At 43.9% G+C, this 19,999-nt stretch overlaps 1 protein-coding gene across 1 annotated transcript in view; it reads left to right on the top strand.

Moving 5' to 3' along the window:
* ME3 (malic enzyme 3) overlaps positions 1 to 16,212 on the top strand; it is a 137,022-nt gene extending 120,810 nt beyond the window's left edge. Inside the window, exons 8-11 of the mRNA XM_086933976.1 lie at positions 856 to 998; positions 2,118 to 2,291; positions 5,833 to 5,931; positions 14,859 to 16,212. Coding sequence (XP_086790102.1) covers positions 856 to 998; positions 2,118 to 2,291; positions 5,833 to 5,931; positions 14,859 to 15,020 — 578 coding nt within the window. The 3' untranslated portion in view covers positions 15,021 to 16,212. The remainder of the gene's footprint in view (positions 1 to 855; positions 999 to 2,117; positions 2,292 to 5,832; positions 5,932 to 14,858) is intronic.
* The last annotated feature ends 3,787 nt before the right edge of the window (positions 16,213 to 19,999 follow it).

Below are 19,999 nucleotides of genomic sequence, written 5' to 3'. Positions count from 1 at the left end.
TCCATGTTGGCCTTCCATTGTACCACCAGGGGGGCCACATTGGATCCCCATTTCTGCGCTATGTCACGTTTAGCGACCATGTTGCCCAGTGTAGCCCACCGGGTCTGTGCCGTGTTATAATCATTCGGCTCCCAGACATTGAGGAGGCACCTACGCGCCTCCGCCACCAACCCCACTCCAGTCACCTCCCTCATCACTCGGTGTATCCTCTCCCAGTAAGGGGCAATAACGGGATACTCCCACAATATATGCAGAAAGGTAGCAGGGGCTCCGCAGCCACAACGACAAAGGCCATCTGGCGAGAAGCCCATACGCACAAGCCGGGGGCCGGTGACGTACACCCGGTGAAGGATTTTGAACTGCACCAGCCGCAGACGCGAGGAGATGGCGACCTCCTTAGGGGAAGACACAGCACTCTGCCAGTCCTCGCCGTCCAGTTCCAGTCCGTCGGCCACCCACTGTTCCCGCAAGCGCTGGAGGAGGTCGACCTGAACATTAATCAGCTTCTTGTAGGACAGAGAGATGGCACTATCCGGCATATGCCCGTCCAGTACTCTGTCCTCCAAGGGAGAGCTCTCGGGGATGTCACCCTCCTCCGGTCTGGCGGCGGCTATTGCGTGCTTAAGTTGGGCATACCGGAAGAACTCCGTACCACTCAGGTGGTATTCTGCCTGCAGCTGCGGAAAAGTCTTAACATCCCCCCTGGCCAGCATGTCTTCAACTCTCGAAATACCTATGAGGTCCCACTTGTCGAAGCCCTTGGTATGCCAGAGCTTGCCTAGAATGTCGGAATCGAACAGAGGGGTGAATTTCGTCCGTAGTGGCATTATCAATGTTTGTTTATATATATTTTAGGTGTAGCAGCCATTGGAGGAGCTTTCACAGAACGGATCCTGAGAGACATGGCTTCTTTCAATGATCGTCCACTCATATTTGCTCTCAGCAATCCCACGAGCAAAGCTGAATGCACCGCAGAGCAGTGCTACCGCATCACAGAGGTAATCCACCAACATACACCAACCAAATGAATGAAGCATGGTCCTGCTGTTCTATTAACAAGGCCTGTAGAGCAATTCATATGTGTTGCTTCTTTCTGGATACTACAAGGTATACATTTGTTTGTTGTTGTAGAGTTTGACTAGGGAGTTTAACCATTCCCTCCAACTATTTTTTTGTTTGTACTTTTTGCACTTGGCTTTCACATCTAAATCTCTAAGGTATGTTCAAGCTGGGCCTCTGGTAAGGTCACAAATCCAGATTCACTAAATTTTACTCAATTAATGTACATGTGTGAGGTGTGAAAGTGCCGCAAGAACTAATGGCAGGCCATGACTCCATATTAGGTGGGTAATTTAGTATCCACAACAGTAAAAGGATGTTAAAGACTTCACACTTAATACCATTTAGCTTCTGAAGCACTCCTTGTCCAGTAAAGATGCAGGCATTTGTTTCAAGCCTTTCTTTATTATTGAGTGGTGCCTAAAGGCTGCTGCCTGGTGTGGGGACTGCTGACTCTGAGTTAAGCTGCAATAACATTGTGATTGATTCTTCCTGGGCCTGAAACTATGCAAGCGTGTACCACTGTCGCTTTGAGAAAGATGCCATTAGAGGTCTGATGTGTTGGACAAAAGTACGTTTATTAGGTCTGGCCTTAGTGATGCCATCAGTTGGCCAGAAAACTATTATTTTCCCTACAAATCATACATATTATGCATACCAAAAGGGACGTTTGGTCAGTGGGCTCCATCCATTGATCTGTTAAATAGTCACTTGCAGTTTGCCTCCGTCCACCACAGCACAAAGCACGAGGAAGGCGGTCAGCCCACTTTACCTATTGACAGTGAGTGACTGCACAAAGCCTGTGCGCATTAAATCCCATCTACCTAAAAATAGTTCCTTTCACTTTAGTTGCATAGCTGGCTCAAAGCGTGCTTTTTAAATGTTTTATTTGACTAAAATAACTTTAAATTCTAGCTATTTATTTTGCCTACAGTCTTGTTTAAAGTTTGTGCTAGCGAATAACCATCACACTGGCATGCCAAGATTGGATTTGCCAATGCATGTTTCTTTTTGTTACTTATTGTTTATGCTAAGACTTCTTCCTCTGGTTTTGCTAGGGCCGAGGTATATTTGCCAGTGGGAGTCCCTTTGATAAGGTCACCCTCCCCAATGGACAGACATTCATCCCCGGTCAGGGAAACAATGCCTACGTGTTTCCCGGAGTGGCGCTTGGAATCATCGGCTGCGGAGTACGACACATCTCTGAAGATATCTTTCTCACCACTGCCGAGGTTTGTATAGTTCGTTTGTGTGTGGTAGTGAAGGTTGTTCATACTGACTGTGAACAAGTCCTAACAAAGAAGTAGGAGGACTAACAAAGTTAAGCTGTATGCAAGTAACATCATGGTGCGTGATATCAAAGCTCGTGGTATCGCAGTGCGAGACATCGCACGTGGTATCACAAGAAGTGACATCACAGCCCGCGCTCTCACAGGAAGTAACCTCAGATTTTTAGACCACACACGTGTTTAACATGTCTATCATAAGTTCATTTGAGCACATTACGAGATTAAACAAAATTTGGATTTTGCGTTGGAATGTATCAAAAAGTGAAGCAACCCAAACAAAGAATCTGAGCCTCTACTTATACGTTTATTTTTTTAAACTGTGCCACATAGAAATTGGCAAGGAGAGACTTTTCTGCTTCATTTGTAACAACGTCTGCATTTTAAAATATTTTATGGGGTTATGGCACCTGCTTCAGAGATCTTGGTTTGCCCAGGAAATTTCAGGGAGTAATTATAATGGTAAGATTACTCGAAAGTTAACGCTTTTACTGGTGAGCTCTGTGTTTTATCTAGTCCCTGTTTTAAATCAAAGTAGCATAGAAGGTTAAAGGGTCTAAAGCAAAGCACATCATGTAACATGCAGATGACAGATTTGTATTTTATGTTGCTAGGTAAGTGGGTTTCTGTTTTTAACAAAGAGATCCCTGTGTTACTTGCAATCCATAAATTGTAATCCTTCTAATACAGTACAATGAGATAGAAAGACATTTGACACCTACACCTTGTAAACCCCCCCGCTGTCTTATGTAACACATCCTATAAATTGATTTACACACTTACATTATTTGTCAGTGTATAATGTGTATGTGTGATGTAAAGCGTTCTGACATCATTCATTGGGATGAGTAGCACTGTAAAAGAAATAAAATAGTGTTTTTCAAATGCTTTGTGTAAATACTGGGACAAACTAATACATCTGACATTCTCACTGTGCATGCATACCTCTTATATACAAGGACTAAACTAAGTCAGAATCATGCCAGCGAATTAACAATATGTTGTGTGCCATTGTAACCAATCCATTCTATTTATATCTAAGAGTGAGGCTCCATATAGCGCCCAGCCAGGATACTCAAACAAAAGGAGGCCTGGTGGCCCCTTAACTGCACCCTATGTTGTGTGCCCAACTGGAAGTTCAAATAACAAAGCCCTCCTCACTGCCTGCAGGTTGGTGCTCTGGAACAAAAGCAGACAATGTGCAAGTGCTGCTGAATGTGTCCCAGTATCTGAAAATTACACCGGTACCAGTTCAGCATATTTCCTTGGGGCCCAACTTTTATCATAGGTATTCACGAAACTCAGGCGCAAAGTCAACTTGTAATATATGAAATTTGTGCTGGGTTCCGTTGAGTTTTTTACGCAAAGAAGTCAGTCTGTGTAGTGTGCATTATTTTCTCCAATTGCATTTTCCATCATAAGGTAAATGCAAACACTAACTCCAAACAAGCACAGCATGTGTTCACCTGTAAATCGGAGCTAATGCTAAAATGTGCGCTATAACAGTTTGCACCAGTTGTAGCACTATAGCCAGAGCCTAAAAGACCACATTACTGCCTGCGAGTTTCCTCTTTATTTTTATACTCTTATTTTTTCATTTACTTTTTCACTATAATTAGCACTGACAGACGGAGGTATTTGGGCACTTTACATACAACTTGAACTTTTCATAATAAAATATAGCGCAGGCTTTGTAAGCAAGGCGACAGGGTTTCTTGCGATCCTTCACTTTAAAGGCAGCCAGTGCAGGGCACAGAGGATTGAGGAAGTAGTCAGTCGGCTGCTGAAGGGAAAGCTGTCTGGAGCAGTCCCAGAGCTGACTGAAGAACACCTGCTAAGAATGGACTCCCAAAAACAAGTGTGGGGATGAGGAGGGCCTGGTCAGGCAATTTTAGGTGATCTATAGACCTGTTTGACTTTCTTTGGTGGGGGAGGAGGGGAGGCATTTATTGATTTAACCACACTGTTTGTGTGTTATGATTAGTGGAGTGAGGTCAAAGGTAAAGCACAGAGATTTTACTGAGGGTGGGAGAGAAGTAATTGAGTTCCAGCTGATCCATGGTCAGGTCAGGTTTACATGTGTGTGAGAGAAGAGGGTGGATGCCGTTTTATGGTTGAGTAGCAGTAAGCCTCCTAACATTCAGTTTTGCAGAGTATTTAGGCAGGAGTGCAGCATGGTTAGGTGAGCCATAGACAATGCTTTAAGAACGAGTTACTTACCTTCGGTAACTCCTTATCTGGTAGAGACTACATCTGGCCACAGATTCCTTACCTTTGACTAGCCCCAATGTCGGACTGGTTCCGGAAGATTTTTTGTGAGCAGTGCCCCTCTGCGCTGGTAATTTAGGTCTATTGGCTCAACGTGACAATGTTGGCGTCATCCGCGCTGGAAATGTCGCAGCACCTATATAGACGCCACCTGGGTGCACTGATGTCCGTTTCTTTTTACTACTTTACACACCAGAAGTGCAGGGCAATGAACACTCGCCACTGGTTAGCAAAACCTTGGGTCCTGAAAGGGGACATCCCTGTTTCTTAAGTAACTTGTTCATCTGATAGAGACTTCTAGCTGTGGATTCCCTACCTTTGAAGAGATGCCCAAGCTAAACCATCCCTGGAGTAGAGTCTGCAAACTCATTTCACACAAGGAAGTCCCTATGGACCTGCCTATCCCAACAGTAATGTTTGGTGAACATGTGCAAGGAAGCCCACATTGCTGCCTCGCAGATATCCAGGATCAGAACTCTGCGAGCTTACGCAGTGGTCGCAGATTTAACTCTGGTGGAATGAGCTTGCAAACCTTCAGGAGGTTGCTCAGGGGTGTAGATTTCCTATAGCACAATACCCAGGACATATTGTTTGGGGTAAAGCACAACAAGTTGTCATGTTTATTTTGTCCTCTGGACAAGTAAGCCTGCCAGGCCCTCAACATAACTAATATTGGCAAAAATACTTGTTGATCTCAAAAAGCACGCATTGCCACAATAGTCCCTGGCAAGGAGTGCAAATAAGCAGTGAAGCCAGCCCTATATGTTTAAACTAGTAGTAACTTTACACTTATAATTCCTTTTTAGGGGGCTCCATGCCCTGATTTGATGGAGTATAGACATACAATTCTACACCTACATCTCAGTGTAGTAGAAAAAATATATGAGTGAATATACACATGTGAATAGGACCCGAAGGGTGGAGTGCAAGTTGAATGCGCCTTAAGATGTTGGTTGCTTTCTGTTTTCAAGGCAATAGCTCTTGTGTTTGTGATATGGTCTTGATGGGGACATGTGATGGTAGAAACGGATGACGTGTACAAAATGCCAGCTGAAGCTACAGTAGGGCCGGGGATATGGCAGTTCCTTCACACAGATTATGACATACTTTAATTAGCATCATTATGACAGAACTGAGGAGTGAAGAAGCGTAATCTTCCACTGTGTCTTTCCATGGCAATATCTTGACGGCATCTAAAATATTGTTTTCTTTTTCCAAGGCCATCGCTGAAGAAGTCACAGAGGAGCACCTTGCAGAAGGTCGCCTGTACCCACCGCTGAGCACTATCCGAGAAGTGTCCTTCAAAATCGCAGTCAGGGTATGAGAATTTACTGAGCTCCAATTGTCAATTCCAACCTATAACATTCAGTGAAAAATGTGTTTGCAGGATGCAGAACATGTTGCATGCTTCTCACCAAAAATACTCTGATATCTGTAAATATGGTCAAGTCCAAAACTGACTTGTTGGGTGTAGTGGAGCTGAAAATGTAGCAGAATTCCCAGCATGGTCATGCCTTTATCATCCTTCTTCGTAAGATGCAAATGACTGGAATTGAACAAATTACCAAAATCCCCAGTGCTTCATTTGTAAAAAAAAAAAAATAAGTGCCAGGGCTCTCCTCAGTAGGCCACTGCAGTTTGCACCACACATTGCCCCTGCCATACTGCCAATTATACTAACAACACAACTGCTGACTATCACAGTCCAACAAGTGTGACAATTCAGACTATTTCAGGCCCCCAAAGCTTTAAGAATAGCTTCGGCAGCAGAAAATAGTAATGTTTAATATATATTGAATCCATAATTATCTGTTGTAATCATCCCTAAATTAGCCAGACATCGCCACCTTGTGGCAAACTATATCAAGCACCATTGCTGGCAATTAAGTGCTGGTGCCGAGCACTGGAAAACACCGGCTCAAATTAGGCACTGAAGATCCCAGCTTTTCTAGCCCAAAGTGAATTCCCCAAACCTTCTTCTTAAGCTTTTGAACTTTCCTTCCCAATTTGTGCAAAAACTATCTCTTATACTTATCATGCCGTGTCATATCTGCTATAAAGAAGACTGTCACCCAGCAAATTCACTGAGTTTTCACCATCTTCACCACCTGCACCACCTGCCCCACTCAGTGGCTGGAAGCCTATTCCAGTTGCTATTGTGTAATCCACCCTGATCTAGATTCTTATTCCTTTGAAGGAAAGGAATGATACTTTTGGAGTAAGGAATATAGGGCCCGATTCACAGAACTAACCTTGAGACAAAATCCTAAACTTACTACCATTTTGGTATTCACAGAAGGCACTTACTCATTTTGGTATTCATAGAAGGCACTTACTCATTAATACCAAAATGAGTAAGTTCCTTCTGTGAATACCAAAATGGTAGTAAGTTTAGGATTTTATCTTAAGTTAGTTCTGTGAATCGGGCCCAACCTGTACTTGGCAAAAGTTGGTGTGCCTCTTTCTTCAGAGCACAGTGTTAGGGGAGTTTAGGGAATGAATGTAGACATAATGGGTTCCCTCGCTCAGCCAGATTCACCTGTTATGAAGGTTATTCACGTCATTAAGCCTTTTGTTGAGACAACAGGGGAAAAAAAGAAAGCTTCAATGACATTGCCAAGGGCTTGGATAGCGCACTTAAGAGCTGACAGAAATGGGAAAAGGCAGCAAAAGTTGACTATATGGCATGTGGTAATTATTAGAGGTGGGCGGAAGTCGCGTAATGGACTTTAGCGGGGAAGCACAGAAATTGAACCAATTTCCGTGCCTCTCCACAAATTTCCATTACGTGGCACCCGCCTCCTGCCCTCAATATTAAAAAGATTAAAGCCTTAAATAAGATTAAAGACACTTAACTTATAGCGGGGACATCTCTTCCGGGTCTATTGCGCCTTCTTCTTGAGCCTGCGCATGCGCATTCCTCGCCAGGAATGCATTAATCAACCCTAATTCTCAGTTTTTCCATTTTGCAGTGTGTACTCCTTGATATTCTGGCCATGCTCGTAAAGTTTGCACTTTGCACCCTTCCAAAAGCCTGGTGTAGTGAGCCAAGAGATTTTTTCCTGTTGCTTGATATCCAGATGACTTTGCGTCAGAATGTCTCTTAGGGATGATGTCTTTCTGTAGGTTATACTCGGATAGGGTGTTAGATGTTCCTTCAGGGTTTTATCTAATAAGAGGATTTTCCAATTCCTTTTTATAACCTTCTTGAGATTTTGACTCTGATTATTGAAGTCCATAATGAGACGTATTTTGCTTTCTGACTCTTCCATCTTTCGTTCTTTAGCGACCTCTTGGGCTCCCATTGTTTGTTCTTGCTCTTTCCGTGAGATCAAGATGTCCGGTCTATTCTTCAGGTGCATTCGAGATTTCGCTGTGGTAAGAACTTCCAGCGGATATCCTCTTAATAGGAACCGGCCAAACATTCTCTTGATTTCCGCATCCAGATCTTCTTTTTCAGAGCAGTTTCTTTTCGCTCTTAGCTTCTCTCCGTACGGTATACTCCATTTTAAATTTGAAGGATGACTGCTGTTGGCATATATACACACACACACACAGTGCTTAATTTGTTCCAGTGCTTAGCACCAGCACTTAATTATCAGGGCTGGATCTTCACACATTTAGTGCACGTAATTTATTTAATAGTAATTAGTGGCACAGAGTGAGTGCTGCTGCACCGTAAGTGCTGCTGTTTAGTTAAGAGTGTTACGTACTGTGTACTGGTTGCTTGCAGTGTGTTCTTGATGACTGAGTGATGTTGAAGAAATTCATTTAAAATACTTTACTGTTTTTTTCTTTCCGACTCCGATTCGGTTTCCTTTTCTCACCAGTCAGAGTCACAAGTCACACGTTCAAGTTAGTTCTGGCCCCTCCCGGTGGGTGGGAGTCAGACACACTGAGTTAGTTGCCTAGTAACTGGGTCCTCTTTGGTCTTCTGCGGGGGTTGGGGCTGTGCGCGGCTGCTGTGGGCGTGCGCAGATTTTCATTGCAATAAGCGCACATTCGCTACTTTTTGCTACGCCCCAGCATACACGGCCTCACCTGACCTCACGGAGTCATCGTGGATGTGGAGTGGATCACGGCCGCCGCTATTCAAAGTCCCTGAGCGAGAGAGGCAGGCAGCGCGATCTGGGCGATGTTGGATTGGCCACGTTGAGGAGTAGTAAGTAGACACTACAGTTACAGTACATAAGTACAACTGCCCACCCAGGCGGAGCACTGCACGCTGCTACCTGCGTCTATGGGGTTTAAGCAACCGGGGACTGTGGAATGCGACCTCCTGCGTGGGTGCACTCTGATTCTCACACGACAGTCCTCAGCTACAGGGACTCGCTTGATAATAAAAAGTAAACATCGTGAGTATTACCTCCATCACTCCATGCACACTAATGGCCTATCCTGACAAGGCCCCCCTCCCACCAGTACTGCCTCCAGTCCCACATAGGGGTGTTTACAGTAGCAGTTTATTCCTAGAACTGGCATAGCTCCTTGTCGTCCCATCCACGCTGGTATTCACCTGCATGCCTCGAAAGGCTGGAGCGAGCGCTTCGAGGAGGCTCTAGTGACCTCTACGCGCTATACAAATAACCGTTTCGTTCTGACACAGACGTCTGCCTGTGGTTTGGATATTGGCGTTTAAATAACCCACTGTAGGATGAAGGCACTGCCACCCGCTTTTGTCTGGAATCTCTGAAGCCTGGCAGAGGGCGTTCCCTGTGTGCATTAGCATACCAACAGCCCCTGTGCGCCTTCATCCTGGCATTGAAGCGAGGATAGTCCTCATAAACCCCCTGCTCCCTCAGCCCACCGGGCTAATACTACCGAGGCGCCGCTGAACACCTCAGATTCAGACTCTCACTCTAGACACTGCTCTAGCGTCAAGAGTACATAACACGGAGCATATCCCCCCACCCCCTACGGAAATGTACACAGGCGGCATTTCACTCTATCCTCACATTCGAGGAAAGCGCCTCAGTCATGCCAAGAGATAAAATGACCAGCCCGAATGGCAGTGGAGGCCTGAGAGGCCAGCGCACACTCTCTGTTACTGTCAACTACACTTACGTCATCACAGCAGCATATGCGCGGTGTCATTTAACCTTCCTTCACCTATTCACCATATGTAGCTCTACACATCACGAGAAGTTTACGGCAATAACTATTGTGAAGTATGTGAGTCAGTGTGTGTGTCGCGGCCCTGGGGTCGACAATGCAGGTAGGCGGCGGCCTCGCCATTCAAAGGACACGACGGAGCTCCTGTGTACGGCCCTTTCAAGTCCTTGTCAGTTAGCCTTGCCTGGGAGGGAGGACAGGTTTGATACTCCGTTTGCTGTTTTTTTAAGGAAGTGGGGGCTTTAAGTTTGACCCTTTCTTCCATGGCTGACACACAGACTGAGAGGACAGTGAAGGGCAAATGAAGGTGTCAGCAGGCTGAGCACTGCAGGGTCCAGTCAACATTATACTGCGTGCATTGACATTGTAACTCGGCTCGGTTTCCTTCTTTCCTGTAACCAGGGCACAAGTCGTAAAAAAAAAGAAGTGGGGGGACGCTGTCACCGGAAGTGAGGTCACGACAGGAAGTGACATCATGAAAGGTGCCACGCTCCTCGTCCCAGGGAAGCCAAAGAGTGATGTCCAGCTGTTTGGCAGGGGGGACAGCGTCCCCCCAGTAAAATAAGTGGGCGGACGCCGTCCACCCGCGTGGTACCCCAACTCGAGCCCTGCGTGTAACACTGTGGGGGCGTCAGTTTGCCAGTATATTCTTGTTTTAAAAGCACTAGCTGCAGTGTTGCAGAGTTCCTTCCTGGTCTCAGTAATATTCAGGCATAAAATAAAATGTCAAGATAACTCTGGTGATTAATCATCTTCCTAGAGACAGACAGGAGTTTTGTTTAGGGGAAGTTGTGACTGCTTGTAAGGTCGTACAGATGGTTAATATACCTGCTGCATTAAACGTTTACCATGCAGATCAAAAAGTGCATATACATGTAAAGTAGGTCAGTGTGCTACTGCTTCTATCAGAGAGATCCTTTTGTTACTTGCAGTTTGTAAGTTAAAATCCTATCCTAGAACAGCAAGCTATTAACTAGTCTGAGTGTCACCAAAGACCTGCATGCAAATTGCAAGTTATATATTACAGCTATATGTTTTTTGGCCCAATCTTTCATTATCCTAATCTTGCAAAAAGGGCTCATTTGGGTAGAAATCCATTCTTATTGGAGAGAGCCCCTAACAATGTTGTTATGTTTTAAATTCTGAATTTGAGCTTTTCCAGACTTAGAACTCTTAAACTATATTACACAATGACAATCATGGATGACATGTGACTCCTATACCGTGTAGTCCTGTCTAATGTAAAATTCCCTATATACTGATTTACACAAGTAGGATTTGTATCTATGCAATGTGTGTATGATGCAAAGTGCTCTGACATCTGATACCTTACACTGGTATGAGAGGCGCTATAAAACTAAATTAATCGGAGAGACAGTGGTTATGTTATGGAGACTTGAAGGGCAGTGTTACAAGGTTTTACTGATGGAATGCGTGTGAGGGGTGGTCATTGGGGGCACCAACAATGTCGCACAGGGTGCCACGCCACCCTCCAGTTTTAAAGCCAGCCGTGAGCGAAGTAACCTTTTGCGAAGGGCATGAATATTGCATAATGTGCAGTGTGATGGTGGCGTGACGCCGGTCGCAGCAGGTCACGTCACCGCGTGGTAGTAGTAGCATGATATAATATATATTAAAGAGATGATGTGCAAAAAAACTGACAGGAGTAGGTCAGCCATGACCCTCTCAGTGTCCTCCATGAATTTCATTCGAACTTCAAAGCAATCTGTAACGAGCGCCACCTGAGCATTTGATGACACAGGCCTCTCGTTGACTTTTCATGCCACTGCCTACGGAATACTCTACTATACTGAATAACCCCACCCCATCCCCCTCCGGTCACTGGAAGTGACTGTGACTGACTCGTTCAAGTGCATTGCATGATTCTATTCACTTCATCTGTTTAGAGTGTTTTCACAACATTTTGGTTTATTTTTCCACATAAGCTATGTAAAAGTTGTACCTTTGAACTCCTAGACTCTGTTAAAAATGGCATACCCTACCCCAGTATTGTCCTTTTACCAAATACAGCACTGAAATTGTCCCTTTTCAATGCATTAGTGCGTTTAGCTATTTTATTCCAAAATTGTGCTTTAAATGCACTTTTGATTTAATCTTTATCAAAATGTTCACAAGGCAGGGTAAGCTCCTATTAAAACCTTACTATGAGAAGGCTCCCTTGCAGAAATTCAGATCAGGTATATATTACATCAGACTTTTAGCAGTGGCAGTTGACGATGTGGGTGGAGCTAATATAGCAAGTGGGTAGAGCCAGTGGAGGGAGTGGGTGGGGCCTGAGAAAAGTAGGTGTGGCCTCCGACAAACATTTGAGCACCTGCACTTCATATTTTACAAATTAAGCACTGTGTGTGTGTGTGTATATATATATATATATATATATATATATATATATATATATATATATATATATATCCTTCTCACTTCGCTCGATACCGCTCTCACAGTATCAACAGTCACATTCAGACTGTCAGGTAAAACGAAAAAGGCAGACCCAAGGAAATTTCCAGTGCAGTGATTTAATCCAGTTTGAAGTTACATCCCAGCAAGCCGCTTGATCACATGTATTTTACAAATCAAGCACTGTGTGTGTGTATGTATATATATATATATATATATATATATATATATATATATATATATATATATATATATATATATATATATATATATATATATCCCACTGAAAAAATAAACGTTATAGGGACATTATATTTAGCCTCAAATTTTATTTGTACAAAACCAGAGAAATTCAGCTATCTGAGCTAACTATTACTTACGCCCCGCAATGCACTGCTTATAAACTGAAGGGAGGTTTACGAAGTACACTGTGTTGCAAAAGAAATTACGGTTGAATTAAATTACTTTCTAGCATGTCGATATATGAATCTGCATTCTCTCGGGCAGAATGCAGCTATGCGGAACATTCCTTAGTTGGTTCTCATTAGACTTGGAAAACAGGTGCCAATGAATATAACATACTTAATCATCTCCATTTTAGCTACAAAGAGCCCCCTGAGATTCTGTTCTCTCTCCTGCCATCTTCATTCCTTACAAGGATCCACTAATCTCTGGCTCTCCATAGAAATTAGGAGCATCTTTAAACTAATGCACATAACAAATAAAGCCATGGGCTTTTAAAATTAGCTTGTTCAAATACTATCTATGGTGGACAATGCCCCCTTTGAATTAGATGCAACTCTCTCCTGGAACCACCTTGTTTCAAAAATGTTAATTTGCAAAAAACAGGAATTGTACCTAGGGTTTAGAACTTCATCCCACCAGCAATTAAGGCTAATATGTCTTGTTACTTAAATAAAATAAAAACAGATGAAAATCATGCTATTTTAGCACCACTTCCAAGCGTTATATGCCTTTAGCCCTTCATTGTAAATTCTGAAATCAGTACTGTGCTTGATAAAGTTTGAATCCAGTTATACATTATTTACATTTTATTTTCTGTTGGACCTAGGTAACTGTTTACATTATGGGTCACAATATATAATGTTATTATGTATTATACTAAATCATTATATTTTGCCATTGCTTGTATAATATTATTTCTGCAAAGTGGCAAGCCTCTCATTTGGTCTTTTCTCTGTTACATTAAAATACTAATAACTAAATATACCAACACTTAAGAAGCCCTAAGTCTATACAGAGTATTGCAAGTCTCTAGTGGCTAACAACAACCAAATCCTTTCTTCAGTTTTAGAATTTCTTTCACCTGCGGGAGAGACTTAACATATATTTTTTGCAGTTTTCTAAATTAATTGTGAAAAGGGGAACATGTGACTCCCACTGTAATGCCATGTCAAACCCTGGTAGTAACAAAAAAACACTATGGTGGGAGGGGACCTGGGGGAAGTTTAAAGACCAAACTCTGGATACAATCCCCAAAGAAGCTTACAAACAACAACGGTACCAGAGGGTCTCAAGGAATGTGCCCAGAAGCAAACAAAAGCCAACCCATCCCTGACCTCTTAAGAGACGCGTCACAGAAGGCTCTCAACAGGATGAGGAAAATACCCATCAGTCACCATACGGATCCGCCCTTCATCATTTGGGATTTTATCCGTACCACCCGTCTGAGAAGATCGGTGCCACACTCCGAGGTCAACCCGGTGGTAAGGGGGTTCCTCGACAAGTATACCCCAGTCCCATGTTCTTGGCCACTCATAACATCGAGAGGCACACCACACTGTCATTGCCTATACTTGTCGAGGAACCCCCTTACCACCGGGTTGACCTCTGAGTGTGGCACCGATCTTCTCAGACGGGTGGTACGGCTTTTCTTTGCTTCTGGGCACATTCCTTGAGACCCTCTGGTACCGTTGTTGTTTGTAAACCCTGGTAGTACCCATAACAGTGTTCTGTTTGGATAATCTTGCTAGATATGTACTATAATCATAGAGGGGCAACATAGGCACTTCCCCACCAAAAAAGTGTTCAAACTTATTTTTGAAGTTAGTTTTTATTTCAATATATGTGCAATGCAGAGCTTATAAGCCCACTCTACTTCGCCTATAAGACGATCTAGCTCGGCCTTCGTACATTGGGAGTATATGCGCTCTGCTCTAATTCCAGTCTAGACGTATGTCTCATTCTGATTAGAGCCCATCAAGTGTAGCGTGCCTGGATAATCTAGAACGGGGGTTCTCCAAAGTCGGTCCTGAAGGGCCGGATCCATATCAGATTTTTAGCATATCCACATTTAGATAAATGTAGTTATTTAAAAAAATCTTCATGGATCTGGCCCTCATGGACCGACTTTGGAGAACCTTGATCTAGAACATACAAGTAAGGAACAACCAATTAAAGACTTAATTGCAGACATGGGAAAAGACATCCCCCATTGACTCGCTAGGCCCCATTAAAGCTACGATACTATAGACTGGTTGTAGTGCTATATAAACCATAAAGCTATAGCTAGACCGTGATTTAGTTAAGACCTAAATACATCCCACCTTAACATGGAGTTGTAGACTTTACTTTTGAATGTGGTGATCCGGGTTTCATAGAACAGCGATTTAAACTCTGCTCCTAACAAATTCATAGTGATAAACTGTAGCATTTAAAATGTGTGTTTATGATTTGATTGTTTATTATTTTCAGGTTGTCGACTATGCATACAGAAATGATCTGGCATCTTGGTACCCTGAACCCGAAGATAAGGAGAGCTTTGTTCGATCTCTCATCTACAGCCCCGACTATGACTCCTTTATTATCGATAATTACACGTGGCCAAAAGAAGCTATGGAAATTCAAGATGTCTAAAGAATGATTTGATTTCGCTGTTTCCTTTATGCTGTGGCAAAAAAAAAACTTACATTGAGCACCTTGAAGATAAAAACCACTTCTGGAATCAAACTACGGAACCACTAGTGTGAGACAAGGACACAGGCCTATATTTACTAACACTTTGTGCTGGGTTTGCATTACGTTTTTAATACAAACCTGGTGCAAAGTGTTGTAGTGGTATTTACATTCCAACGCAAATCAGGATTTATGTTGGAAAGTTGTCCGAAGTACCGCAAAGCAGCGATATCTGCTATTTTGTGCTACTTTTGCGTCATGGAGGTGTTCTGCAGCAATCGCCCATAGATTTTGACACAAATCTCTAACTACAAGCATTGGTAGACAGGGATTTGTGCAAAAAACGTATGTGACATCGAGGCAGGTGGAACTGGGGAGCAAGTTTTTAAAAATCTCCACATTTTTGTCACCCTGAATGTGGGCTGCTCTGTACAGCATATATGCAAAGTGGGAAAAATATTAAATCATAATTTTTGGACTGGAAGTGTCCCCATGAAGTAAAAACCTATGCTTAATAGAAAGCACAGCCCTTGTGCAAGGGTGTGTGCATTGGTGCATGGCAGCCCAAAAGTGTGTTAGCACAGGGAGAGGGGAAAACAGCATAATTTCTTAGTAAATACAGCACTGTTTTGCTTTCTCCCTTTCACGCACTGCAGCACAGCAACTTTGGTTGGTGTGCTATGTTGCGTGAAAAGTTAGTAAATCTGCCTCATAGTGTACAACAAACTAACCTGCAGGTACACTGCTGACATTGCTATGTACTTCAGTATTTTTTGTAGTTTTGTGCATTGCTCTGAACTTGATCTTCTCAGGCTTACTGGTTGGATGGTCCAAAGAGGTCTGGTCCGGCGCGGAAATCAACGTACCCTTCAACAAAAGCTTTTTATGTAAAACATACCTTGTTGGATATACGAAGATTGTCAATTGGTTTTGTCTTAACTTATAATTCCCTACAGCTGATATATTAGATCAGTGATAGTGAGAGTACAATAACATCAGATGTATTTTATAGCGCTCAATTAAAATGATCCTAACTGGGAAACCCCTTGAGATCCCTTCAGCCCTTAAAACACTTTGTTGGAAAAAAAAGGATCTGAAAAATGAAATGCTTTCATGAGGGTGTGTATTTTTAATAAAGATATCTGATTTGAGATTATGGTTGCCATTTTCAATTTTTGTTTTCAGATTTCCTAATTAACTAAATACCAGGATTGTGGCAAACTAATTGATTAGTTATCTGCCTTGCAGAGTCCGTCAGAAAAAGATAATGATGCAGGCGAAGGACGGATAAGTGGAGGAGAACTTGAAGACTTAGTGACTTTAATCTTTTTGGCTATTTGCAAAGCGGGAATATACAGTGAAGTGCTTATATTGGAATGCAGGAACTGTAGAAGTGTACCAATTTATGTAGTATGTATCACACATAGGGACATGTGTACAAGCCCCTATCGCCACCACATCGTCATTTTTATCGACTTTGTTGTGGTGATAGGGGCTTAGCCTTATTTACAAGGCAGCGTTAAGGCACTTAACGTGGCTTATCACTGCCTTGTAAATAAGGCCCCTTTCACGCTATGGTTAGCGTGAAAGGGGTCGGCAGTGGGTGTTGAGGTGGGCATTCCATGCAACACCCATTGATTTTGACGCTGCCCGTTATGTACAAGGGCAGCATACATAGGAGGCAGCGCCAAAATTAAGACCAGGTAAAACCTGGTCTTAAGTTGGCGACATGAGGAGAAATGCATTATTTCTCCTAGTTTTTGCTTTTTCCATGTGTTCTGCACAAAGCAAAATGCCATGGATTGTATATGTACAGGAAGGTCCCCCTTCCTGTACACAAACAAACTGTAAAAAAAAAATGCAATTTTGTGACTTTCATGTGTGCTGCATTAAGCAGCACACACTAAAGTGACAAAATGGCATTTCAGTATTGTTTATGTGCAGGAAGGGACACCTTCCTACACATAAACAATCCTCCCCTGCACGCAGACACCCTTGCATTATAGTGCAAGGGTGCCTGCGTTGGCGCTACACTCCTAAGTGGAGTGCCATCGCAGGGGGAAACGTAAGGCTGCACCATATCGTTGTAAATATGGTGCAGCCTTGCATTTCAGAAGTGGTGGAGTGAGGCAATGAGCCATGACCGCTAACGCCTCACTCCGCCACTTCATTGTACATATCTCTCATAGAACCTTCGTGTTCTATTGATATTCAGTTTCTGTGGCACTTCACGCTATCTCACACTTAAGGTACGTGCTCAGAGTAGGCATAGGTAACATTTCCACACGTCTGGGCATTGAGCTAAGCTGTGTGCAGCAGAGACCGCTTTTAATCACCTATGTGCTTGGCGTGCTAACCCTATGAAAAGTGACAGCAAGTGGTGATCGCTTTCTCATCACATTCAAATACAAACCTACACCAGGTAAGGCGCCTGCACAGTGTGAGCTCTTTACAAAAAAAAGCTACAATAATGTCCTACACCTGTCACCAAAAGCAAAAGGCACAGCAATGTGTGTCCGGTTGTATGACACAACAGCACTTTCTTTTCGCATGCATTACTTAACAACGCAGGCAGAACAACAAATGCGTCTGAACCACGCATTCCATTTACAACGCAAGTCATTACGATGACTTGCCTTAGGGGAATGAAGATCTCCGGAATAGTATAATTTACTATTTCAACTGGAGTTCCTGCAACAGTAGGGAAAGCATTGGACTTTAAAGTCCAACGGTGCTTTACCTAACGCATGTCGTAGTTTTGACTTGCGGTGTAAATGGACTGCGTGGTTCAGACGGATTTGTTCTGCCCTTGTTGCAAAGGCAACGAGTTGTTCAGCGGTCGTGGTATTTTCTGTTTTCCGTTGTGTCCATGGTTTTGGATGACAAAAAGACAGGATTGATCTAGACGGCCCCTGCAATAGCCGTTTGTGTTTTTGGCCATTAGACAGTGACCGTTGCCAGCACTTGTTACAGTTCTCCTTTGTTAGTGCCCTGTTCGGATTTGGTTTTGTGGTGGAAACCCGCCTTTGAATATTTGTACAATGCAAGGTCCTGATTTTCCGTTTTCTAGTGGCCACATGGTGGAGGGTGGGCCAGAACCCTTTTTGCGCTTGCATTTTTGACAAGTAATTCTCCAGCAGCCTTGGACATGACACTAGCTCTGGTTCTAACTCTTGTGCAGCTTCACATGACACCAAAGCTGGTTAAAGAACTTAAGCTCATAGTGTAGTTGAAGTTAAAAATTTTAATAGAGCGCACTGCGACCAAGCGGCTTCCTGGCGCTAGAGTTAAAACTGAGGAGCACAGAAATCTGCCGAGATGGAAATCAGCAGGAGTACGCTTGGGAGAACAGGAAAGTCTTAAGGGCCTTGCGAAATTGTAAGTAAACTGGAGTAGATCTAATGGACAGTGGAAGGCTGTTCCAGAAGCGAGGGGCTAGTACAGAGAATCTAGTACCTCCAGTTTTGGACCTGCGGAAGCGAGGGGCATTGAGAAGGGCCTGATTGGAGGAGCGGAGGGCACGACTGAGGGTGTAGGGACTGATGAGGGAATTAATGAAGGCCGGAGCAGTGCGGGCACGGGCCATGAAGGCCAGACATCCCATCTTGAAAAGGGATCTCTGGCAGATGGGGAGCCAGTGAAGGGATTTCAAAACAGGAGTGATGTGGTGGAACTTGGGAAGGTGATGGATTCTGAATAGCCTGAAGACGGCGTAGTTCGTAGGCCGGGATACCCACGTAGAGGCTATTCCCGTAATCAAGATGGGAGAGAATCATTGCCAAAATAATAAGTTTAAGAGCATCAGGGGAAAAAAACAGGATACTTTCCGAATAATCCAGAGGGAAAGGAAACAAGAAGAGACAACTGAACTGAGCTGGGCATGCATGGAGAGGTCCCGACTGACTTTAATGCCCAAGGTCCTTGCTGAGGCCGCCGCTACTGGAGAGGGGCCATAGATGGGGGGCCAAAAGGCAGCGGACCAAGGGGAGATGGTAGGGCCAGTCAGGACCAACTCCATCTTGTCCAGATTAAGTTTAAGTTGATTGTGGTTCATCCACTCAGAAATGAAAACAAGGGTGGAGTGGAATTTAGGCAGAGAGTCCAAGGGAGAGGAAAGATCAAATACTAGCTGGAGGTCGTCCGCATAATTATACACGGAGACCCCCATGTCAAGAAGAGAAAGAATAAGAGGGTGAATGTAAAGGTTAAAGAGAAGGGGGGACAAGGAGGAACCTTGGGGGACCCCGCAGGGAACCAGGCGGGTGGAGGCAGAAAAACCAGAAAGATGGACCGCCTGAGTCCGTTCTTTAAGAAAAGAGGCGAGCCAAGAGAGAGCAGTGCCCCGAACGCCCGCTGTGCTGACACGGCCGAGAAGGATGGAATGATCGACCGTGTCGAACGCAGCGGCCAAGTCAAGGAGCACCAAGGCTTGAGGTAAGTTGGAATCAGCCTTGCTCTTTAGCTCGTCTAGAACGGACAGGACCACTGACTCAGTAGAGTGGGCCGGGCGGAATCCCGCTTGGTGGGAGACCAAAATATGGTTGTCCTCAATAAAAGTAGAGACAAGTTGTGATGTAGCTCTCCAGGATCTTCCCTAGGTATGGAAGAAGGGAAATAGGTCTAAAATTAGACGGAAGAGAAGGGTCTAAACCAAGCTTTTTTAAAATAGGGAAAACTATGGCCGATTTGAAGAATTTCGGGACTAGGCCTGAAGAGATAAGCATTAAGAAGGGAAAGGGGGGGGGGGTCAGGGCAGTGAATGAAGAGCTCTCTCAGGATGCGAGCCGGAGCACAGTCAGCCGGGGAGCCTGACTTCACTTTCTGGAGTAGAGCAAGAAAGGAGTCCATAGAGATAGGGGGAACTGGTCGAGGAAAGAGGAGGGCAGAGGAAGAGCTGGGGAATGAGGTGGCGAAGATACTGAAGGGATGTTAGATTTAAT

The sequence above is a fragment of the Lissotriton vulgaris genome, chromosome 8 (genome assembly GCF_964263255.1).
Source record: "Lissotriton vulgaris chromosome 8, aLisVul1.2, whole genome shotgun sequence".
Taxonomy (NCBI): Eukaryota; Metazoa; Chordata; class Amphibia; order Caudata; family Salamandridae; genus Lissotriton; species Lissotriton vulgaris.
The sequence above is the reverse complement of the archived record's forward strand: the minus strand, read 5'-3'. Positions and strand labels throughout refer to the sequence as shown.